At 36.5% G+C, this 24,409-nt stretch overlaps 9 protein-coding genes across 9 annotated transcripts; 6 read left to right on the top strand and 3 right to left on the bottom strand. All coding sequences in view use genetic code 12, as the record gives it.

Annotated features, from left to right (window-relative positions):
- Window positions 1-1,905: 1,905 nt before the first annotated feature.
- J8A68_004507 (uncharacterized protein) lies at window positions 1,906-2,953 on the bottom strand (the record flags this gene model as incomplete). The annotated part of the gene is made up of 3 exons (XM_049408474.1): window positions 1,906-2,490; window positions 2,726-2,805; window positions 2,872-2,953. The coding sequence occupies 3 exons, from the start codon at window positions 2,951-2,953 to the stop codon at window positions 1,906-1,908; spliced, it is 747 nt and encodes a 248-aa protein (XP_049262240.1).
- Window positions 2,954-4,809: 1,856 nt separating this feature from the next.
- Window positions 4,810-7,911, top strand: GCV2 (glycine decarboxylase subunit P; the record flags this gene model as incomplete). Its single annotated transcript, XM_049408473.1, has 1 exon — window positions 4,810-7,911. The coding sequence occupies one exon, from the start codon at window positions 4,810-4,812 to the stop codon at window positions 7,909-7,911; it is 3,102 nt and encodes a 1,033-aa protein (XP_049262239.1).
- Window positions 7,912-8,086: 175 nt separating this feature from the next.
- J8A68_004505 (uncharacterized protein) lies at window positions 8,087-9,952 on the bottom strand (the record flags this gene model as incomplete). The annotated part of the gene is made up of 1 exon (XM_049408472.1): window positions 8,087-9,952. One exon carries the CDS (start codon window positions 9,950-9,952, stop codon window positions 8,087-8,089), a length of 1,866 nt encoding a protein of 621 aa, XP_049262238.1.
- A 1,671-nt stretch (window positions 9,953-11,623) lies between these two features.
- Window positions 11,624-13,717, top strand: MNN2 (Mnn2p; the record flags this gene model as incomplete). The annotated part of the gene is made up of 1 exon (XM_049408470.1): window positions 11,624-13,717. The coding sequence occupies one exon, from the start codon at window positions 11,624-11,626 to the stop codon at window positions 13,715-13,717; it is 2,094 nt and encodes a 697-aa protein (XP_049262237.1).
- Window positions 13,718-14,425: 708 nt separating this feature from the next.
- Window positions 14,426-16,006, top strand: J8A68_004503 (MFS transporter; the record flags this gene model as incomplete). The annotated part of the gene is made up of 1 exon (XM_049408469.1): window positions 14,426-16,006. One exon carries the CDS (start codon window positions 14,426-14,428, stop codon window positions 16,004-16,006), a length of 1,581 nt encoding a protein of 526 aa, XP_049262236.1.
- Window positions 16,007-17,615: 1,609 nt separating this feature from the next.
- Window positions 17,616-19,223, top strand: J8A68_004502 (MFS transporter; the record flags this gene model as incomplete). Its single annotated transcript, XM_049408468.1, has 1 exon — window positions 17,616-19,223. The coding sequence occupies one exon, from the start codon at window positions 17,616-17,618 to the stop codon at window positions 19,221-19,223; it is 1,608 nt and encodes a 535-aa protein (XP_049262235.1).
- Window positions 19,224-20,178: 955 nt separating this feature from the next.
- J8A68_004501 (uncharacterized protein) lies at window positions 20,179-21,816 on the top strand (the record flags this gene model as incomplete). The annotated part of the gene is made up of 1 exon (XM_049408467.1): window positions 20,179-21,816. The coding sequence occupies one exon, from the start codon at window positions 20,179-20,181 to the stop codon at window positions 21,814-21,816; it is 1,638 nt and encodes a 545-aa protein (XP_049262234.1).
- A 325-nt stretch (window positions 21,817-22,141) lies between these two features.
- On the top strand, window positions 22,142-23,056 carry NIT3 (putative hydrolase; the record flags this gene model as incomplete). Its single annotated transcript, XM_049408466.1, has 1 exon — window positions 22,142-23,056. One exon carries the CDS (start codon window positions 22,142-22,144, stop codon window positions 23,054-23,056), a length of 915 nt encoding a protein of 304 aa, XP_049262233.1.
- A 37-nt stretch (window positions 23,057-23,093) lies between these two features.
- Window positions 23,094-24,089, bottom strand: J8A68_004499 (uncharacterized protein; the record flags this gene model as incomplete). The annotated part of the gene is made up of 1 exon (XM_049408465.1): window positions 23,094-24,089. The coding sequence occupies one exon, from the start codon at window positions 24,087-24,089 to the stop codon at window positions 23,094-23,096; it is 996 nt and encodes a 331-aa protein (XP_049262232.1).
- Window positions 24,090-24,409: the final 320 nt, after the last annotated feature.

The raw sequence follows: 24,409 nt of genomic DNA, 5'->3' as shown, positions 1-24,409 counted from the left end.
TCTGGTGAATGAAAAATGAGTAATCTTTTAATTGTTTGGCTTATTCCATAATGGGAATCAATCGAATCAATCTGGTTATCTAGAAGCGAACAAACAATCAAATTTCACATTAAAAAAAATATCTGAGCCGTAGAATAATATGGCAATTACTCCTTTAGTTTTTGTTTTTGTTTTTGTTTACATTAACAAGTAGATGAGTCAGAGCTTAAAAGAAACTGAATTCGGTTGCAGTTATCATGACATCCCCTATAGAAATGCAACGAGGTCGAAGAAGAGAAAATGAACCCTAAGTAAAGAAATAGGTCAATAAAATTTACAATATTGCCCTGCGTAACTTCACATATTGGGTGGGTACTGATTCAACCTATTGCTTTATCGAATACATCAAAATGTGGCATTGACATATTTTCCAATCATTTCTCTTGCATTAGTCTTCTCTTAATAATGATATTTCGAAAGGAGAGATTTAGAATTGGAAAGATATTCCGAAGGAAACAAGTGGCTTAGAATAACTGTTCGTCTATTTATTGCACGACAGAACCAAGCTACTACCAATTGTTCTCTATAAGCAAGGCATGGTAGGCATATTCTGTCGTGCTTTCACTTATTCTTCTATATAACATGGAGGTCGTTCCTTATAACGAGTGCCATGCTGCTCATTCGATGCGACACTATCCCTCGGCAATACTATAAGGGTACGACCTCTATGCCGTATAAATAGTTGTAATGTTCACACAATGCTTTATATACAACATGGAGCCCGATCCCTTATAGCATGGACCATGTTGATCATCTAATACAACACTAGTCCTAGCTCTATAAGGTACGAGCACTATGCTGTATATACAACAGTATGTGTTCACACAATTTGTTTTATCTAACATAAAGGTCGTACCATATAACAAGGCGAGCTCAAGCTTTTCAACTCGACGCTCACGCTCGCCATCCGATATAGCACGAACTCCACGCCGTATATAAACAACGTTGACACGTTGTTTCCGGAGAAACATGCATTAATTAATCTAACGTTTTTTTTTGGAGAAGCTCTCTTGTATTTATACTTCTATTCGAGAGACTGGTATCAATTGCCGGGGAATTTGCAGGGGCGTGGGGTATGGGGAATTTCACGCTATAATTAGCCAAAGAGGCGTACACATGACATCATAAAATGTAAAATTTGATAAAACATCATCTTCAAAATCATATCTACTAACGTTCACAGCGGCAGTCCTTCACCTTGAATAAAGTGAGTTGCAGGAAACTCCCAACTATTTATAATCATACCAAGTTTATTCAAGGAAGAACTTAGGAATTTTGTACGGGGACGCGTATATCGTTTCGGAAACTAGTTGACATAACAACAGTTTGGTCTTTCTCTAACTACAATGACATAAATGTGTATTTAATCTGTTTAAATCTCTAAAATAAAGTAGTATTTGACTTCATCGAATATGCGTTCTATATTGTACTACTTATATGGGATGTAGACTTTCTTTGGAAGATTGCTGTATGCGCAAGTGTACATCTCTTATTCCGGAAAGATGATTCTCTTCGTCATTGCATATTAAACTGATGTTCTCAGCATAGTCTGCACATGATACAAATCCATCATCATGTAATGCTAGTAAATACAGATCATTGGTAGGCAAACTTTTATTTGCCTCAAATACAGTACGTTTTGATATTGCTTAGATCGTTGGACTTTTGAGTCGGAGCAGTGGTTTGAGTTGAAGTAGTCTTATGAGCCCGAATTGAAATAGTATTAAAGAAAATAAGAAGTTGTATTTTAGCTAATATCGGTTTAAAGACGCGGATGATGCTTTCTTAAAATGCTTTCTTAAGAAAGCATCATCCGCGTCTTTAAACCGATATTAGCTAAAACACAACTTCTTATTTTCTTTAACACTATTTACGAAGATCATCCAATTCTCGTTGGTGCTTCGTAATCTTAGCAACAATACGGGCGCTGGTCTCTTCCGCCAATATCTTTTGTTTCTTCAATGTAACAAGCATATCATCAAGACCTTTCCGACTTTCTGCATGATAGTTTTTTCTTATTGGTGAAGGAAATTCCTGATCATAAAAGGAATGACTGTGTTTCGAGTTATGTACTACCCTCAATGTCCCATCGTCCAAACGCATGATGTTAACTCTTGCAGGACAATTTATTTTGCAAGCTTTCTGAGCTTTGTGTTTGGACTTCCCTCTACTACAAAATAAATATATTAGCTTACTCCGTGAATCCTGATTCCATGAATAGTGGAGGTTAATTGAATTAACAAAGGCGTTAACTTCATCATAAGTCATAATTTTTTCCCATTGATCACTTGAAAGGTCTTCAACCGCTTCATCTGGGAAAAAGTATTTGTATAATCTATCTTGGCCTTCTATATCTTCATTGAATAATTGCATACTAAGTGGAGGGATTCGTTTAATAATGGTTGTGGGTCTTTTCGGTTTATTAAGGGGTAAAAATGTATGAAACGTTATCTGATGATGCAATTTCTGATAATGATGGGTTATAATCATCATGGGGTTTCTTTATTCCAAAGTTTCAAAAATTCAGGATCGTTTATAGTCCTGGTTTTAAATTTTAGATCAATTTCGGGATGCATTAGCAATGTCAAATAGTGAGGATGGGCATTTGCAGTAGCCTTCTTGATCCCTTCAAGGTGGAAGAACTCCTTCGTTAAAGCCTCAAATTCATTACAAACGGAATTTCAACGTCAGAGTTTGATTTATCTGGATTTTGAAGATCGGCGGTTATCGTCTTTGCATCCGCATATATATGTTCTTTAGAAACATCTCAGGATATAGAAGTGTTAGTTGGTTTGCGTTTTTTGATCGCCGTGAGAATAGCTTTTCTCAAACGCATAAAAGAGTCCTCCGCTTTTCTGGATTCTGCTTGTGATGATGAGGCAACATCTGATGGTAATTGAGCGATACCCGACATTGATTGCTGTTAGTTGAAGCAATTGCATGAGATGAAAGCAGTCATAGTTGTTTAAACAAACGCCACAACAAAACATTTCTAAAGAAAAAAGTCAAAACGCCAAATCTACGCATCATTTTCTAAGTAATTAGAATAAAACCGAGACTTGCAATAAATTACAATCATTTAATAAACACATATCGACCATTATAGAACATTAGATTATTATTGAAGATGTAACATGATATATAGATAGATACACTAACACTCAGATGTACATATTTAGCTGATATGTGTGCGGAAGTCCGTCCAGGTGAGATCCAAAAAATAATTTGCTCAGAAAATTTCTTCGCCTAATTCGATGACTTGATTGATGTATTTCAATCTTTGACAAAGTAGAGTTAAGCGTATTTGTTCATGTGTTGCCCTTTCCCCATATTAGTGTAAAATAAGGATGGCTAGTAACAGAATAATTTAAGCTTCAATGTAACACAATAAAATATGTTCTATTAAATTAGATGTAAAAATTTTAGCGAAAATTTGACATAAAAATTCAATTTGTAGTCAATTATAATTACAAATCATTCTATCTTAATTAAAAGCTTGAAAGACCCAAATCATTAGTTTAGATATGGTTTTCTTTGGCGATACAACCATCCTATGATAGGAAGCTGCAAAAAGTTCAAGAATCACCAGGTCATATTCTAACTTTCTGTCAAACGAATTAAGGAAGCATATTATGGAAACTTTACAAGTATTATCCTATATCTATAGATACTATGTAGTTTTTACATTGTAGTTCTTCATTAATCTCCTAAGTAAGATTTCTTGTGTTAGATGATCTTTTGTATTCTTTTATTTCCTGTACCCCACAAACCGTTTTTATTGACAACCGAAAATTTAATAATGCCGAATGTAAAAACTCAAAAAAAAAAAAAAATAATTTCGCGTCGTGTTGCAAATTTTTTTTATTTGCTGTAAAATTAATTTACATTTTCACAAGATAGACCCCAACGGAGATATCGGAGTTCTTTTCTATGCCCAGTACTATCCCAATAATTTACAAGATAAGGGTATCTCTCTATAAAACACAGTTAAGACTCAAATTTAAAGATGATTCTAATCTTTTGTCATTAGGGGTAATGTAAGACACATTGTACCGTAGATATTTCGGGTTTCAGATCCCATCTTACTTAGTACTGATAGTGACAAAAATATGTAAGGCATCATTTGATTACTGTAAATTAAAAAATATAATTTGACTCCTTTTTGATAGACACTGGAAAAAAAAACCATAAGGCCATTTTACTATCAGTAGATTAATTAACAAAGAAGAAGAAGTGAAAAATTTGAAATTTTATTTTATTTTTTTGAAGAAGAAGAAGTCAAAAAAATATCGCGAAACTGAAGCGATGGGTCAAGAAATGTACACCCACATTCTACTTTTTTAACCTATTTGACTTCTTATACCCAAGAAATTATCTCCTCATTTTTATTTATCTCATTCAGCAATAGTTTAAGTTTCTATTCATTAATTCCATATGCCTTATAAGAATATACACAAATAATAAATCCATAGAACTATCAGAATAACTAGAAGTGAGTAGACAAAAAAAATGTTAATAAGAGTAAAAAAAAAAACGTTTAACAGAAGTCAAATTAAAAGTTCCAAATATATTTTTTTTAACTTCTTCTCTTCTTCTCATTAAAACATCTGTCTCTCTCTCTCTCTCCAGATTTTTAATTTATTTATAACTAAACTTGATTTCCATAAATTTTAAACTTTTAATTTGATTTTTATTCTTCTTCTCCTCCTTCTTCTTCTTTTGATTCTTCTTTTGTTTCAAACAATCCCATTCACATAAACATCTAAAGCAATGATTAGAACAAGATCATTACTTAAGTCTACTAGTAAGTTATCTACTAGATTGGTAAGACTTAACATTGCTGCTACTAAGATTACCACTCCTTGTTATACTACTCCATTCATTAGATCCTTAGCTACCAAGGCAAATACTTCATCCGCTAATTATGTCAAGGTTTTTGATCCAAATCAATCTAAAGTATCTTTTGATAATTTAGATACTTTTGCTAGAAGACATATTGGTCCAACTCCTTCAAATGTTGATAAAATGTTAGAAACTTTAGGTTATAAAGATTTAGATGAATTCTTAGCTCAAGCTATTCCAGAACATATCTTAATCAAAAGAAAATTATCAATTCAACCTGAAAAGGGATTCACTGAATCAGAAATGTTACAACATTTAGAAGAAATTGCTAATAAGAATAAGATTGTTAAATCATTTATTGGTAAAGGTTATGCTGGTACTCATTTACCTCCAGTTATTCAAAGAAATTTATTAGAATCCCCTGAATGGTATACTTCTTATACTCCTTATCAACCAGAAATTTCTCAAGGTAGATTAGAATCATTATTAAATTATCAAACCATGGTTTCTTCATTAACTGGTTTACCAATGGCTAATGCATCTCTTTTAGATGAAGGTACAGCTGCTGCTGAAGCAATGTCTATGTCATTCCATAATACTAAATCAAAGAAGAAGGTTTATGTCGTTGACACCAATATTCATCCTCAAACTATTGAAGTTATTAAATCGAGAGCTGAAAATATCGGAGTTTCAATTGTTGAACTTCCATTATCTACTCCAGCTGGTTTGGAAGAATTAAATAAAATCATTAAAACCGTTTGTGGTGCTCTTGTTCAATATCCAGGTACTGATGGTTCCATTCATAATTTCTCAAAAGTTGGTGAAATCTTACATTCTCATAAAGCCCTCTTTGCTATGGCTGCTGATATCTTAGCATTAGCTGTCTTGAAATCACCTGCTGAATTTGGAGCTGATATTGCCTTGGGTACAACTCAAAGATTTGGTGTTCCATTTGGTTATGGTGGTCCTCATGCTGCCTATTTTGCAACCAGTATGAAATATTCTAGAAAAATCCCCGGTAGAATTGTCGGTGTTTCTAAGGATAGATTAGGTAAACCAGCCTTAAGATTAGCGTTACAGACTAGAGAACAACATATTAAACGTGAAAAGGCTACCAGTAACATTTGTACTGCTCAAGCTTTATTAGCTAACATTTCTGCTAATTATGCTGTTTATCATGGTCCTGAAGGTTTACAAAATATCGCAAAGAGAGTTTATGGTTTTACTACTATTTTAGCTAATGAAATTACCAATAATTCTGCTCATGATGTTGTTAATGATAAATGGTTTGATACTATTACTGTGAAATTAAACAATGGTGTTGCCAGTGACGAAATTTTGGGTAATGCTTTAAACAAATATAATATCAATTTATTCAAGGTTGATGATTCTACTGTTTCATTAACCCTCGATGAAACTGTCACCAAGGAAGATTTAATCAATTTAATTGAATTATTCACCGGTAAACAAATTGACTTATCCAATTTCACCGAATTACCTTCAATTCCAGAAGAATTAATCCGTTCAGATGATATCTTACCTCATCCAGTCTTCAACACCCATCATTCAGAAACCGCCATGTTAAGATATTTACATTTATTACAATCCAAAGATTTATCCCTTGCCAATTCCATGATTCCTTTGGGATCATGTACTATGAAACTTAATGCCACTGTTGAAATGCAAACCCTTTCCATGCCAGGTTTTAACTCCATCCATCCCTTTGCTCCATTAGATCAAGCCCAAGGATATAAACAAATCGTGGAAGAATTCGAAAAGGATTTAAGTGATATTACCGGATTTGATGCTACAACATCCATGCCAAATTCTGGTGCACAAGGTGAATATACTGGATTATCATTAATTCGTGAATATCATCGTTCTAGAGGTGATTATGAATCGAGAAACATCTGTCTTATCCCAGTGAGTGCTCATGGTACAAATCCTGCTTCTGCTGCTATGTGTGGATTAAAAGTCGTTCCTGTCAAATGTTTAGATGATGGTTCTATTGATTTGGTAGATTTGAAAGAAAAAGCCACAACTCATGCCCAAAACCTTTGTTCTATCATGATTACCTATCCTTCCACCTATGGATTATTCGAACCTGGTGTTAAAGATGCTATTGATATTGTTCATGCCAATGGTGGGTTAGTTTATCTCGATGGTGCCAATATGAATGCACAAGTTGGTCTCACCTCTCCTGGTGATTTAGGTGCCGATGTCTGTCATCTCAACATTCATAAAACCTTCGCATTATCCCATGGTGGTGGTGGACCTGGTCAAGCTCCAGTATGTGTTAAAGAACATCTTATACCATTCTTACCAAAACATGCCCTTGTCCATACTCGTCACACCACTGCTCAATCCATCAAATCAGTCAATTCGGCTCCATTCGGTTCTGCTTCCGTCATTCCTGTTTCTTATTCATATATCAAAATGCTTGGGGCAAATGCATTACCATACGTTTCGACAATTGCCATGTTGAATGCTAATTATATGTTAAAACGTCTCAGTCCACACTTTGATATCCTTTTCATCGACCCAGAAGCATCCGCTTCAAGTGGATTAAAACATTGTGCTCATGAGTTTATTTTAGACTTACGTGAATTCAAACCCGCCGGTATTGAGGCCATTGATGTCGCCAAGAGATTACAAGATTATGGATTCCATGCACCAACCATGTCCTTCCCCGTTGCTGGGACTTTGATGATTGAACCGACCGAATCGGAATCACTTGAAGAATTGGACCGGTTTGTGGATTCGTTGATTGCGATTAGGGGTGAGATTGATGCATATATCAAGGGAGAAGGATTGGGACAGGCTTTGAAGAATGCTCCTCATTCGATGGAAGATGTTGTTAGTGGTACTGATTGGGAAACGAGGGGATATAGTAGAGAACAGGCGGCATATCCTTTGGAATTCTTGAGGGAGAAGAAATGTTGGCCAACGGTTGCGAGATTGGATGATACTTATGGTGATATGAATTTGATGTGTACTTGTCCTACTGTGGAAGAAATTGCTGGTGAGTAAGTAAGGGGAAGATAGATATTGTTTGTGTTTTTAGTTCGAAGATAATGTTTAGTTTGTTTTTTAGTTTTATTTTTAAATATATTTATTATTAGTTTTACAGTGTGTTACTATACTTTTCTTGTAACTTGTAGAATATATTACAAATCGAATTGACTACTTAAAGTATACACGCCGTCTAACTAGAACAACCACATTGTAACATGGCAAACTCCTCTCCTTTATCCCCCTGTAACAACCAAGATTCCTCCACTTCCTTCAATTCATCTCCCCATTTCAGTCTATCAAAAGGATAAAAACTCATCTTTTCCAATTTTTTCAAATATGTAATATCCTCACATTTCGAATCTTGAGCTTGTTTAATCACTTGATCCAATATCCAATTCCGGGGTAAGAAAAGAGGGTTATATTTCTTTGGATCAGGTGGAGGAACCTCAGAAGTTGACGATCTTTCTTGAAGAGTGTGATAGAGTCTTAACCAATCAGCTATATCTTTCAAGAGTAGATCTTTGGGATATCTCAAACTCTCAAAATCGAAATTCTTATTCAATAATGAATTCTCCACCACACTAACATAATCAGCCAGACTAAGGTCTAATTCTTGTAGTTTTAAAAAAAACAAATTAAAATCAATTTGTAACCTCCGCAACATCTCCAACATCGGAGCAATAACATCCACATTCATCAAATCAGGGTTCTTTTCATCAATTAATCCATGAGAAAGTCCTAATCGATTATACATCGTCTCCACATATTTCTTCGTAAACGCATATTGAAACATCTCACCCCCAATTCCAATCACTTTAGTAGCTCGTTTAATTATTCCTTCTTCCCATTCCAACTTAATCCCATTCTTAAATTCCGGATCTGCTAATATATCAGGCCCCGCTCCTATCAATTCGGCCAAATCCTCTCCGAATCGAGTTAGGTTCCACCACATTGCCGTAGGAGTATTTCTATATCCATATCGATGTTCATGATCTTCCAGATTTGGTGTATAGCTTGGATCATATTTATCCATGATTGAAAACGGACCAAAATCAATCGTGAGGCCTAAAACCGAGGTGTTGTCGGTGTTTAGAACCCCATTGAGGAATCCATAACATTGAGTCATGGCTATTGTTTCGGCATTTCTAACCACGGTTTCATAAAACATTTTGTCATATTCTGAAAGTTCCCCAATTGAATTTGAAGGATTTTGGAATAATTCAGGTTTGAGTTTGGAAATACGTTCAAAATTCGGAAATTTGACATTGTTAATGGTGAATAATTCAGAGATTACATAGTCTGATAATTCACGGATTCCTTCTCGATCACCTCTCCATCTATATAAATCAAATGAACCCAATCTGACCCAGCTTTCAGCAAATCTTGCCACTATGGCACATTTCTCAGCTGCATATCGTTGAGCATAAGTTGTAGGTAAATAAGTTAGAGCTAATGCTCTGGTAGTAGGTATACCTATTGCATTTAAATGTTCAGACATGATATATTCCCGAATAGAAGATCTTAATACTGCCTTCCCATCGGCAAATCTCGAATATGGAGTTTTCCCAGCCCCCTTCAATTGTAATTCATACAAATTTCGATTCTTTAAAAAATCCCGCTGGGCGAGATCAGGACGTTTTGGGATCTCAAATAGATTAACCACTCTTCCATCCCCCAATTGTCCGGCAAATTGTCCGAATTGCCATCCGGCATATGCTTGAGAATATGGCATAGGAAGCCCTTCTTTTTCGAAGGTGATTTTATCTTCATATATTTCTCCACTTATGATCAATTGAAACACGGGGTCAGAGGCTTGATCAGGATCGAGATCGAGATCAGCCAAAGCAGGTTCACTGGCAGTTAGGTATTGATAATCTTTTCTTGGTGTTGGCAATGTCCATGAGAATGCCCCGGAAAGAAGGTTTCTAGGGGTTGTTGTAATGTCATTTTCATTCTTAAGTGCGGTTTCAATGGTGGGGATTCGATTATCTGGTTTAATTGAATTGGTGAAAGATTGAGTTTTGGGAATTTCTATTAATTTTTTAGTATGAGTCATCCTTCTGATTATTTTAATTGAATTAGACATATAAAGATTTAAATAGGAAATACTAAATCAATATTTAATTTCAGTATTTCATAGATTTATAATGGAATCTCTTTATTAATTAGTAATATTAAATTACTGAGTAAGATACATTAGCAATTAAAGAGATAAAAATAAAATGAGCGAGGGCGTGGAAAAGGGTCAAAATATATCGCTACCAAATGATATTGTGAACCCTTTTTTTTTTTTTTCTGAGAATGCCATTTATTCTAGTTCTTATACATAATAATTATAACATACAGAAATATAATAAACAGATATACAAATAGAGGAACAAAAAAATGCATCAGCCAATGATTCAAAAAACCTCATATAAGCAACATAAATTAGTAGGTGTATAGGGAAGGAATTGTAGTTAGAGTGAATGTTACCCAAATCTTAATAAAGGAAGTGGAGAGGTCCACCTCCAGGCCAACATGCCGTCGAAAGTATAAGAAACGGGAGACAACATAAAGGTAACGATTAAGGACAAACGATTGGTAAGGTGATAAAGCTGCATTGCAGATAAAGTAGCGAAGTTTCCTTGGAAGATTAGTTGGGTGGAGCTGTGCCCAAATAACATTAGTAATTGGACATGTAGTGTAGATATGATGAAAATAGTAACGGCCCAAAAGGGAGCGTCCACAAAACTCGCAGGCTTATTCGGATAAAGTCTGCGAGTTTTGTGGAAGCTCCCTTTTGGGCCGTTACTATTTTCATCATATCTACACTAACTAGACTCCGAACAGTAAGGAACGTAAGCGCTACCAACATGTATAAAATAAAGGGGAAAAAAATTCAAGCGAAGCCTTGTAAATATAATTTAAGCCTGAAACAAGTCAATTTATAGGCTTTGGTCGCGTGCTCTTCCATTACAGTTGAAAAATGACATCATTCACTTGACTGTTATCAATAGAGGCGATATTTAACAATTGTAATTATCAAGTAGTTTATTCGTCTTAATGTAATTGCCTTTTTGGTTGATGTTTCTATTGATGGCGTGTAGTTATAGGAACTAAAGAGGAAGTAAACCAATAAGACAACCAGACACTGTATTGCCATTGTAGTAAACCTATTAATGTAACATCTTGAGACATTTGCTTTCTTCTTCTTCTTCCTTAGCTTTTTGTTTGGGTTGGTTCTATAATATATTTTTTTCATTTACAAATTAATTTCATAATTGTTTCATTATACTAATTACAATACAATTCAATTGAAATTAAAACATCCCCTTCTTCTCCTTGTTAATTGTTCATCCCCTCTTCCGTCACTTTCTATCTATCTATCTTTTAGTTCTTAGTAAGGTGGATTACTTCACACTTTTTTTCTTTCATTTTGAATATTTGTCTCTAAGGGTCTCTTATATTAATGGTAGTAGAACTAACTAAACTAACCTACCACGAGGGAGCAACATCATCATCATCAGATATAAGAACACAAAACACACACAAGAAGACAATTTAAAAATAGTTTTATTGTTGTAGAATTCTAGGCGCGTAAATTAAAATTGACGAGATTCATTCAACTAACAAAAAAATTAATTCAATACGTTTGACATATTCATCATTTATTGCTATATTTCTTATACCTTGTAGTATCAGTTAACACTAATAGTCAGTTATAGATATATATATATACATCACCATGCTACCTAGACATAGAACTAGAATACTTATTATAGTACTACTATGTTTAGTAGGTTATCAATTATTCACCTCCTCATCATCATCATCACAACGGATAGTACCATCTAATTTACATGATATCATTGAAGACTCTTTAGCAGAACCAATAAGACAACCACCACAAAGACATAAACGTCCTGTACCTGGTCAAAGACTCGAAAATCCTCCAGATGAAATAATCCCAGAAGCAGAACCAAACGGAGATCAACTTGAAGAAGAACTTATTAAAGATACTTCCAAGGGAATAAATAACGAAGGGCTTAAGAACTCAAATGAAGATCATATCAAACCACCAATTAAAGATACTCCAGCTAAGGACAAACCAATCAAAGATGAAGCAGACGGTAAGATAATTACACCGGATGAGAAACCTCTCCAGCCGGAAGATAAGCAAGTTAGTCCCGACAGCGGGCCTCTGAAACCGGTAGGTAAACAAGGTGTTTCCAATGAACAACCGCTTAAACCAATAGACTTTGCTGATGTTAAATTCAAAATTAAAGATTTCACAATCTTCTTTGATAAAATGGAAGATTACGCCATTAATCAACCTTCAATCAAAAATAAATATAAAACTGTTAAAGCGGCTGAAAAATTCGCTACTCATAAGGATCACTTATTTAGTAAAGAATATTTGGAAAATGTATTGGATATACCTGAAGAAACATATAATGCATTAAAAGATAGTCATCATCGTTATGTTCATAACCGTATACCTCAATTGATTGATGAATATGGGATTAAAACATTTGGAAATATCCTCCCAACTGATCCTGAATGGGAATCGTATCAAGGTTCTTCAGGATATGTTATTGTTGGCGGAGGTCAATATAGTTGGTTATCATATTTAGTTATTAAACAACTTCGAAAAACAGGAGCAAAATTACCAATTGAATTATTTATTCCTACAAAAAGTGATTTTGAAGCTGATTTTTGTGAAAAAGTCTTACCTAAATTAAATGCAAGATGTAATGTCTTTGATCCAGTATTATCAAGTCAACTCAAAAGAAGATTCAGCCTTGGAGGATTCCAATATAAAATGTTAGCCCTTCTTAGTTCAAAATTCGAAAATGTATTATATCTCGATTCCGACAATTTCCCCACCAAAAACGTCGATTATTTATTCACATCCAAACTCTTCGCCGATCATCGTCTCATGCTTTGGCCAGATGCATGGGCAAGAACAACCAATCCCAAATATTACGAGATCGCCGAAATCAAAGTCCCAGAAAATAAACTCAGATATTCAAACTATGATAAAGAAAATGCCCCCGATAAAAACAACCTCCCTCCATTATCTTCCTACACATTCAAAAACTCCTGGTTTCATGATTTCGAAAACACATTACCCGACCCCACTTCCGAAACCGGCATGTTGCTCATCAACAAATCAACCCATCTAAAGACATTATTGCTCTGTTTGTATTACAACGTATACGGACCCCATTTCTACTATCCATTATTCACCCAAGGATCTGCCGGGGAGGGGGATAAAGAAACCTTCATCGCCGCCGCTCATGCCATGAAACAACCCTGGTATCAGACCAAAAAGCCATTCAAATGGACAGGATATGTTTCTCAACTAGATAACAAATTTACATCAAAGGCATTGGGTCATTACGATCCTATCCAGGCGGAAGAAATCTCAATTGCCAAAGATCAGGGGAAGGATGTGGAGGAAGAGGATAAGGTGGATATCATCTTTATGCATTTATCATATCCGAAATTCTATCCTGATTGGTTAGCAAACAATCATGATCTCATTTATGAAAAATCAGAAGATCATATTCGAATGTATGGCCAGATTAAAGAGAATGTAGGTTATGATTTTGATTTACGTGTATTGCAATTCTTCACTGAGGGGTTATGTGAGAATTATTATGATGAAAACGGGAAGCCTGTGGATGGAGAAGCTGGGGTGAGTAAGAAGGAGAATTACATGGGGGATAAATTGTTATATTTGTTGAAAGATCAGCAGGTGAATGAAGAGAGGTGTAGGGATATTTTTATTCCTCATTTGAAGTGGTTGAAAGAAACGGCAGGTAAGAGTCGATAGGGGACATGCATTTCAAAATCGACTATATGTGTGTACTGCACTGGCTTTCTTGTTAAATAATTTTTATAGTTGCATAGTACGTAACAATAAAATGTATCTTATAACTTTTCAATCCAACTGTTCCGGGAAGCGTTTTGTCATACCAAGAAGATTTCCGTGGTTGACAGATTGCGGATTTTCCCAAAAGATCACATCTCTAGCATGATATCGCCTCAATTACAGGAACAGTACTTGCGACAACCTTGACATATTATTTCATTAGTAATGTTTCTTAACGCTTGCTTATGCTTCATTTCTAAGCCGTAACAGCCGTGTCCGTAAGCATGCTTTGAATTCGGAAATGAAATAATGTACCCCGGATTTACGTACTGGTTGTCCATACTTGCGGCTAAGAATTTATCAACATGACGGAAATCGTCTATTGTTCATCACACAAAAACGAGTGGGGCAGGCACTCATCGCAAGCGTTGTTGCGGAAATACAAGAAAAAAAGTTGCTCGGAATATGTGCGATCCGTAATCGGAACAACATTTTCTTCATCAGATTCTCTCACTTCTGTCATTGTATTCGACGAGCCGTTTCACGGATATCTTTGTTGCATTAATAAGTCAAAGAAGAAGAGTCATGTCCTTCTTTCAATATAAAACCCATAGACAGTTCCAGTGAATTCTCATCTTCAACTTGTCTACTACCAAACAAACAATTAAAATGGATAATTCAATAGATATAATACAAACCAAATCTGAAAAGACCAACGACATAGTCCAAACAACTACCACGGAACAACCCCCATCACCCACCCCCAACCCCGAAACCATCTCCACCATCCATGAAATACTTTTTGTCTCATTCATGTGTCTCTCCCAAATCCTCACCCAAGCAGCTGTTGCCCAAACCCTAAACACCTCCATCCACGTCAGTGAAACCTTCAACGTCGCCACCAAACCCGGGGAAATCTCCTGGTTCTCTGCCGCATTCTCCATGACGGTGGGAACATTTATCTTAATCTCAGGCAGATTGGGAGATATGTATGGATATAAGAAATTATACATGATTGGATATATTTGGTTTGGTATCATGTCGTTACTATGTGGATTTGCCGGATTAACCACTTCTCCGGTTTTCTTTGATACGATGAGAGCATTACAAGGTATTGGACCTGCTATTATGATGCCGAATTCCCTTGCTTTAATTGGATCGTTTTATCCCGAAAGTATGAAGAAGAATTTATGCATGGCTGCCATTGGAGCGGTTGCACCTGGTGGATTTGTACTTGGTGCTCTCTTCAGTGGGTTGTTTGATATGAAAACCGGATGGACTTGGACCTTTTGGGTATGTGGGATGGTTAGTATTGGTGCCGGTTTGTTGTCATTCTTTGTCATACCCAAGAACGTTGGCCATCGTAGTCTGGATCAAGGATGGCGTTCATTTGATTTTGGTGGTTCGATATTAGGTGTATCCGGATTAGTTCTCATAAACTTCGCCTTCAATCAAGGTCCAAACGTCGGCTGGAAAACTCCATATGTCTATGTCCTCCTCATTGTCGGATTCTTATGTCTCCCTGCCTTCTATTTCGTCGAAAAAAGAGTCACAAACCCATTAGTCCCACCTGAAGTACTCAAAGGCGATACCGGATTCGTTCTTGGTTGTATTGCTGCCGGCTGGTCTTGTTTTGGGATTTGGATCTTTTATCAATTTCGTTGGGCCCTACTTGTCGACAACAACAACCCCGTGATTGCCGCCGTCACAAATATCCCAAATGCATTCGCTGGGATCGTTGCTGCCGCAACTACTGCTATTTTGTTAACCAAGCTTCCTTCGGCTGTTGTGATGTTCATAGCTATGATTTTCTTCTTGGTTGGGATTGTGCTTATGGGAACCAGACCGGTGGGTCAGATATATTGGACACAGAAATTTTTTAGTGTCATCATTCAATCTATTGGTATGGATATGTCGTTCCCTGCTGGGTGTATTTTGTTGAGTCAGGCATTTCCTCCAGGACAACAGGGTATTGCGGGGTCATTGGTGGCTACTTTTGTGAACTATTCGATCTCGATTGGGTTGGGATTAGCTGGAACCGTTGAATATTATACAACCAAAGATATGGAACCTGGTCTTGATACTACTATTCACGGGATGAGAAATGCATTTTACATGGGAATGGGGTTGGCTGGGTTAGGTGTGGTTGTTTCAGCTGTATTTATGGTTATTCAATTGTTGAACCGTAAGAATTCCGGTGCGAGCGAAAAAGTTGAAGAAACTAGTACGGACAATGACAGCCTGGTATAAGTTAGCAGATATTTATATTTATATTACATAGGAAATCTATAGAAGAATCTATTTCAACGCTTCTCAAACTGTAGATAGTAGCATCTATCAAAGTAAACAATCTTAAATTAAAATACCTCTCTTATCAGGATTGTACTCTATGCATATGCATATTCATCCCTTGCATATATCCGCTATTTGTATATGTACAAATCTTGTGGCAAATTGATTAGTTTTTGCAACCCAAAACTTTCGCTTTTCTTATGTATAATTCGCCACAAATTGCCTTAAACGTACTATCACCGAGCTGGGGAATGTCGTGGAAATGAGAGTTGAAAGACTAAACGCCGAGTGTTCCCTATGACTCCCAATCGAGACTTGGTGGTGGGAATTTTTTTCTGAAAAACATAGTGATACTTCTGTTGCAACTCATGGGTAGGTACTGATACTATGACAACCTAATTCTGATACTGAATAAGTTCAGGAATCGTTTGTGTTTGGATAATCTAATTTCACATCTTTTGTCAATAGTTCATGGAAATAACGCGAAAACCCAAACCATTTTTATTTGTCTCTGCTTCATTTGGGCAAGGCTTGGTTTACATAGACAGAGTCTTTGTATGTTGCAGAATAGTTCTGTCGAGGATACGATACCGAAAGCTTGAGATTGTTCCTTTGGACTTCGTAATACTGTTTTTATTGGGATTGTTATTAGAAACAAAGCAAGTAATTTGTTGGGATGTTATCTTAGCCTCTGCTCAAAAGTTCTGTTCAAAAGAATGATCCACAGTGCTTCGCTGGCTCACACCGACAAGCTTTCCAAATTTTGCAGCAATATTGGCTACCTACAATGACGTAATGTCCTCCCATCATGATGCAAATAAAATTGCAAAACAGTGGCAGCAAAAAAAATATAATCACGAACAATTCATCTTTTCTTACTGGCTGCAAAAGCAACAATTGCCCTCGAAACTTCCGAAGAAACTTTTTCTGGATAAATATCCGGCGCAGTAAATTCCAACCAAAGGACATGCATGGATGGAAATGCTACACGAGCAGTCAAGTTCTGTTAAGAGGGAGTATGATCTGTTGCGAAAATGAACTACACGCTGAAAAATACAAACTCTTAGACCAATGATAACATACGAAATTGAATTTTATTATTACAATGGATTGATCATAAGAATAGAAAGCCCTGTACACGCTTTACGCTTAACATCAATCTCTGGAAAACTTCTTGCAGATACGTCCCAGATGTGGGTAAGCCACCTTGTTCCAAGAGGGAGTTCTGAAATTGATAAACCATCAGAAAAACAATCCACTTATTACGAGCTAAGAACCCCATACATTTCTGGCCTAGCTGATCCAAGAAAGTTCTTTGATACGTGAAATATTATCGAACTCCAAGATTATGGTCATTTATTCGTATTTGAATTGACATGAGCTCATCAATCCCTTATAATATTAAAATTATAGAAAGTTGCCAAATTGGAGCAACATCCAGCAACTTAGCCATTTGCGTAGCAAATAAAATAAAAAGATTAGCAACTGTTCAATATAACACTTTTATATAAATCTCATATAAATATCTTAACTATAAAAATTCTACTAACATGAACTGCAACCCTGAATGACGAAATTAACACGACTTGAGGCACAAGAGCTAAGAATAGAAAATGATATAGAACATATACAACAAGACTCAGAATCAAAAGAGCTTTACAAATCCACATCAGCAATATCCGTAATATATCGACCATCAACAAGCTATGGAAGCATCACACTAATGCAAGAAATCATATTCATGATATTCATGTGTTTCTCCCAACTATTTACCCAAGCAGCCGTTGCCCAAACCATGAACACATCACTCCTCATTGCAAAAACCTTCGACGTTTCCGATCAACCAGGAGAAATCTCCTGGTTTTCCGCTGCATACTCAATGACTGTTGGGACTTTCATCTTGAGCTCAGGGAGATTGGGGGACATGTACGGATACAAGAAAATGTACATTATTGGATTTATTTGGTTTGGTGTCGCTTCCCTATTATGTGGTTTTGCTGGCTTAGCTGCTTGCAAACTCTTCTTTGATATTCTGAGAGCCTTGCAAGGTATTGGGCCAGCGATTATGATGCCCAATACACAAGCATTAATTGGAGCATTTTATCAAGATGGAACTAGAAAGAATATGTGTATGGCTTTTTTTGGTGCAATTGCTCCTACTGGATTTTTCGTGGGTGCAATCTTCAATGGACTTTTAGCAGTGAAAATATGGTGGGCGTGGTCATTTTGGATAGGAGGAATCGCAAGTATTGTTGTGGGTATATTGGCCCTCTTTGCCATTCCAAAAAATATCGGAGTTCTATCAGGCGGTTCATTTGATTATTGGGGGTCATTGTTTGGAGTGTCCGGGTTGATTCTTATTAATTTTGGATTCAATCAAGGTCCAAATGTAGGTTGGTCAACCGTATACGTATATGTCCTTTTTATAATTGGGTTTGCGTGCATGGTTGTATTCTATTTTGTTGAAAAGAAAGTCAAAGATCCACTAGTACCACCAGAAATATTCAAAGGAGAAACAGGATTGGTCCTCATTTGTGTTGCTGCAGGTTGGTCCAGTTTTGGGATCTGGATCTTTTATCAATTCCGCTGGGCCCTCATTGTTGACAACGACACTCCCATAATGCTTGCAGTATATAATATCCCCACGATTATCACGGGAGCACTCGCCTCAGTAGCCACCGCAATACTTTTAACTAAAATTCCATCAGCAGTTGTCATGTTTTTATCAATGTTGCCATTTTTGATTGGGATTGTGCTTATGGGAACTCGTCCAGTTGGGCAAACTTATTGGGCACAGAAATTTGTCAGTATATTGATCCAACCAATCGGAATGGATATGTCTTTTCCAGCTGCTTGTATTGTATTGAGTACTGCTTTCCCAACGCAACAACAAGGCATTGCTGGGTCTTTGGTATCAACGTTTGTGAATTATTCCGTTTCCATAGGATTGGGGTTAGCTGGTGCTGTTGAGTACTATACAACTAAGGGTATGGAGCCTAGCCTTGAAACCGACATTCATGGAATGAGAAACGCATTCCATATGGGAACCGGGTTGGCTGGGTTGGGAGTACTAGTATCGGCTGCATTTATGGTAATTCAGTTGATGAATCGTAAGAGGTTCATAGAGAGTCAAATGTATGAAGAAAAGGGCAACGATACCCAGTATCTGGCGTAGACCAGAGGTTATTGCATTTCTTTTTAATATAGCATAATTCTTATATAGAAAATCTACATACTATTTATTAGAGCAGTATCCAAATGTAGATTTCTGTCTATCAGCATTTTGAATCATATCATGGTTCCTACTCATCTGATATTGGTCACAGAATTTGGTTGCAAAAAAATCAAAGATAATAAGATCTATTTCTTGGCTGCAAATAGTAACCCGTACAATAATAAACTCAAAGGAATTTCAAAAACAGAGAAAGAGAGGACTTGCGTTTGATCCTCATCACCATGTGAACAAATCCAAATTCCCTGAATTTGAACTGTTTTGCATGCTACTATATTCTGACTTTTTTGACGAAAGATTTTGTCTAATAATATTCAGTCAGAGACAAAAGTGGAAATCTTACCACAAGTAAAATATGGAAACGTTTGTCGACATCAAAAAAAGTTATGCATGTCAGCAATTCATTCAATCTCATACGGTGAGCCAGGTCATCTTCCTAACAGAAATATCCATGATTTACAGTGTGTAATGAGGAGAACTTTTCGGTTTTGGCTCGGACTTACCCTATTCAGAATTTCAGAGAAAAATTAAAAAAAAATAATTCACTTGCCACACCTTAAAGTCAAAGAAAGTTAAATTTCCTTTTAACCACGGATGAGTTAACCGGCCGGAGCGAACTAAAAAATATTGTTTTGATATTTGTGTCATTTATCTTATAATTGTAATAATTTTCATTGTTTTCTCATCAATTTAGTAAAAGGCTAAAATAAATAAACACTTGAAAATTTATTTTATTAATAAAATTTTAGTAAATTATTAACAACTCATCCTTTTGATTATCAAATAATCGAAGAAGTCTAGAAACTCATCAAACTTCGCAAACTAGTATATAAATATCCATCAGATACGCTTTATGTTATACAAACACTAGGTTCACAATAAACCACAAAACACAACTATGACAAACCTAGAACGATCTGAATCTCAAGAAACTAGTATAGAAGACGATATAGAATGTCTCAACGAAGACCACGTTTCCAAAGAACTTCAAAAGACGACATCAGCAGTATCCGTGGTATATTTTGCCATTCCCAATTTCGAAGAAATATCTCGATTCAGAGAAATCCTATTCATGGCATTCATGTGTACATCGCAACTATTGACCCAAGCAGCAGTTGCTCAAACGATGAACACCTCGGTCGAGATAAGTGAAACATTCAACGTATCTACCAAACCAGGTGAAATCTCCTGGTTCGCAGCCGCATTCTCAATGACAGTGGGTACGTTTATTCTCATTTCAGGAAGATTAGGAGATATGTTTGGATATAAAAGGATGTACATTATTGGATATATCTGGTTTGGTATCGCCTCTTTATTGTGTGGATTTGCCGGCTTGACTAAAGAACCTATATTTTTCGATACTATGAGAGCATTACAAGGAATAGGTCCTGCAATTATGATGCCAAACACTCAAGCGTTAATTGGATCCTTCTATCCGGAAGGAATGAGAAAGAATATTTGTATGGCGATGTTTGGAGCAGTAGCACCAAGTGGATTTCTCGTCGGGGCACTATTTAGTGGACTTTTGACGGTTAGAGTGTGGTGGGCGTGGACATTTTGGATTTGTGGGATTGTGAGTATTATGGTGGCTGTTGCATCTTTCTTTGTCATACCAAAACGTATTGGAGTCAAATCAGGTGGATCATTTGATTATTGGGGTTCATTATTCGGAGTAAGTGGATTAGTTCTTATTAATTTTGCATTTAATCAAGGTCCAAACGTAGGTTGGTCAACGGTCTACGTCTATGTCCTTCTTATAGTTGGTTTCATCTGTATGGGGATATTCTACCTCGTTGAGAAGAGAGTCAAGGATCCATTAGTGCCCCCAGAAGTTCTTAAAGGTGAAACCGGTTTCGTTCTCGGGTGTATCGCTGCTGGTTGGTCGTGTTTTGGAGTCTGGCTTTTCTACCAATTTCGTTGGGCGCTAATTGTTGACAACAATAACCCAATCATTGCTGCTGTAACCAATATTCCAACAGGTTTTGTTGGGGTTTTCGCCGCCATAACCACTGCCTTACTATTAATGAAAATTCCATCAGCCGTTGTCATGTTTTTCGCAATGTTGGCATTCTTGGTTGGGATTGTGCTTATGGGAACCCGTCCAGTGGGACAAACGTATTGGGCTCAGAAGTTCGTAAGTTTATTAATCCAACCAATGGGTATGGATATGTCTTTCCCTGCTGCTTGTATCTTGTTAAGTTCTGCTTTTCCAAGAAGACAACAAGGTATTGCTGGGTCTTTGGTTTCTACGTTTGTTAATTATTCGATTTCCATCGGATTAGGGTTTGCTGGTACGGTTGAATATTATACTACAAGAAATATGGAGCCTAGTCTTGAAACTACTATACATGGGATGAGAAATGCATTTTATATGGGGATGGGATTAGCTGGTGTAGGGGTGATTTTATCTACTATTTTCATGATTATTCAATTGCTTAATCGTCGTAGCTTAGAGAAGAATAATTCTTCTATAGATGAACTTCCTAGTTCATCTGGAGAAGAAGCTCCGAGCAATGAAGAAGAAGTTCTTTCATAGCATTAATTCTTTTGGATTGTATTAATAAATTTTGGCATTTTATAGATTTATATTTATTGTATATAATGATAGCTTTATTTTAATAAGTAATACTCAATAAAGTAACCGAATAACCTAAGTATGAAGACGGTTTCCTGTAACTTCGTTCCTTATGCCACATTTGGACTCGAAAACTGAATGCCGTTTAGTTTTTTTTTTTTGTTTCCTGTCTCGAGGGATCCCCCACTTTATCCAAGATTTTCAATCAATTGATAAGCACAGTGATCCACCCTTCTTTTCCTCCAACACAACTCTTGCCGACTCCTACTTCCAGTCAACATCAACCATGACAGTCCCTCCAGTATTGAAAGCTCCATTATCTAAATCCTTAAAGATTGCCCTTATCCAATTAAAGGCCGGCGCAGATAAAACCGCCAACTTATCCAAGGTAACCAAATTCATCGAGGAAGCAATCACCAAATCTCCTCAAGTCGATTTAGTCATGTTACCAGAATGTTTCAACTCCCCATATGCAGTGACTGAATTCCGTAATTATGCCGAGGTTATCCCTCAGGGAGAAACAACCCAATTATTATCTTCCTTAGCTAAAAAACATGGAATTTTCATAATTGGTGGCTCGATTCCAGAAATCGCCCCCGAAGAAGAGAATAAGATCTTTAACACCTCAATTACATTCTCACCCTCCGGTGATGTCATTGCTAAGCATCGCAAAGCCCATCTCTTTGATATTGATATTAAGGGAGGTATCACATTCCAAGAATCATTAACTTTATCCGGAGGTGATAAGGCTACTGTTTTCAAATTGGGAGAATTTGGAAATGTCGGATTGGGTATTTGTTACGATATCAGATTTCCGGAATTAGCATCAATTGCATCCCGTAGTCCACATAATTCATTTGCGATGTTCTATCCTGGGGCGTTTAATACTACTACTGGTCCATTACATTGGCATTTATTGGCTAGAGCTCGTGCTGTTGATAATGAGATGTATACTGTCTTATGTTCGCCTGCTAGAGATGTTGAAGGAGGGGGATATCAAGCATATGGTCATTCCTTGGTGGTTGATCCATATGGGAAAGTTATTGCCGAAGCTGGAGAAGGTGAAGAGATTGTATATGCTGAATTAGATAAGGATTTGATTCCAAATATTAGAGAAGGGATTCCGGTACATTATCAAAGAAGATTCGATATCTATGGAGATTTTGTGAATGATGGAAGTGTTAAAGTTAGTGATAAGTAAGTATAGAATTGGACTTTATATATGTGTGTATATATTTCTAAATTTCCTCCTCGTCTTCTCTTCTTTGAATAAATTCAGTCAAAGTTTCCATAAATTCAATGGGTTTCTCGCTAATTAACCAATGACCAGCTTCTATATCTCTCAATTCAAAATCTGGGAAAAACCTCGCAATTTCAGGAATGACTTCATCAGGAACATATGACGATTCCGAACCTCTAACAAACAACGCTGGTCCCTTTGTCCATCTAACTATATTCAGATCATATGGCCAACTAGAAATCACGCCACGACTAATAGCATTCCCAATAATATCCAATGGAACTTTCGATTTAATATGAGCATGTCTATGGCCCCTATCCAAATTAGTCAACAAGAATTGACGAACTGATTTATTCTCTTCAACTTCGGCCAATTTTGCATCTACTTCCTTAACACTAGTATATTTATATTTCTCCAATGCCAATCTTAATTGATTTACATATTTCCCAAAAGTATCAGAAGTAATCTTAGTCACAGGAGCATTATCAACCACACATAACATCTTCACCAAATCGGGATTTCTCAACACCATAGCCATGGCAGTTTTACCCCCCATAGAATGTCCAACTACGATCGGTTTGGCAAATTCCGGGAATTTCCGTTCTTGGATAAATCTCTCCACATCGGCAGCTAAACTAGGATAATCTAATCTATCAATATGGGGACTAGTTCCAAAATTACGTAAATCAAGACAATAAACATCTCGATCTAATCGGTTGGTTAACTGTTTAGCTATCGTTCTTGTATTTGATCTAGACCCGAATAATCCATGTAAGAAGATCAAAGGTGATTTATAAAGGGTCGGTTCTAAGTTTGGTTTGTGATGATCAAAAGCAAGTTCGACAGTGGGTATTGATCCATCGATCGCAAGGGCATCTCCAAGATATGAGGGGTCGTTCTGTGCATATGAATTTGGGATTGTTCCTATATTAGGGGAAACAGTGGAATATGGACGGAGAAGGCTGAATACTCTCGGAAGACGTGTTATGTACATCGTGGATGGTATTTTGTTATGATCTTTTTGGTGATGAAATCGAGGTTTTGTCCAATTTTCTTTAGTTTTGTTCTTGGTGCGAAACTTCGATTGATTGGTTAGATGTTAGGCGCTGTTGACAAACCATACAAATAACACTTTGAATTCGTAGAATCTGTCAAATTGAGCATTCTATTCCCATCCACAAGAATGCAAAGAATACTCTACTTACAAGAATAAGAACATAGAAAGTTGCGCCGTTAAAAGGCACGGTACGATTGAAATGTGTTTTTGCCCCACCTATAATCTGTGGCAAATGCTCGTTACTTAACACCTTTGAC

Source organism: Hemisphaericaspora subhashii (genome assembly GCF_019202705.1).
Source record: "Hemisphaericaspora subhashii strain CBS 10753 chromosome Unknown scaffold28, whole genome shotgun sequence".
Taxonomy (NCBI): Eukaryota; Fungi; Ascomycota; class Pichiomycetes; order Serinales; family Debaryomycetaceae; genus Hemisphaericaspora; species Hemisphaericaspora subhashii.
Note: the sequence above shows the minus strand (reverse complement) of the source record. Positions and strands in the feature narration are given on the sequence as shown.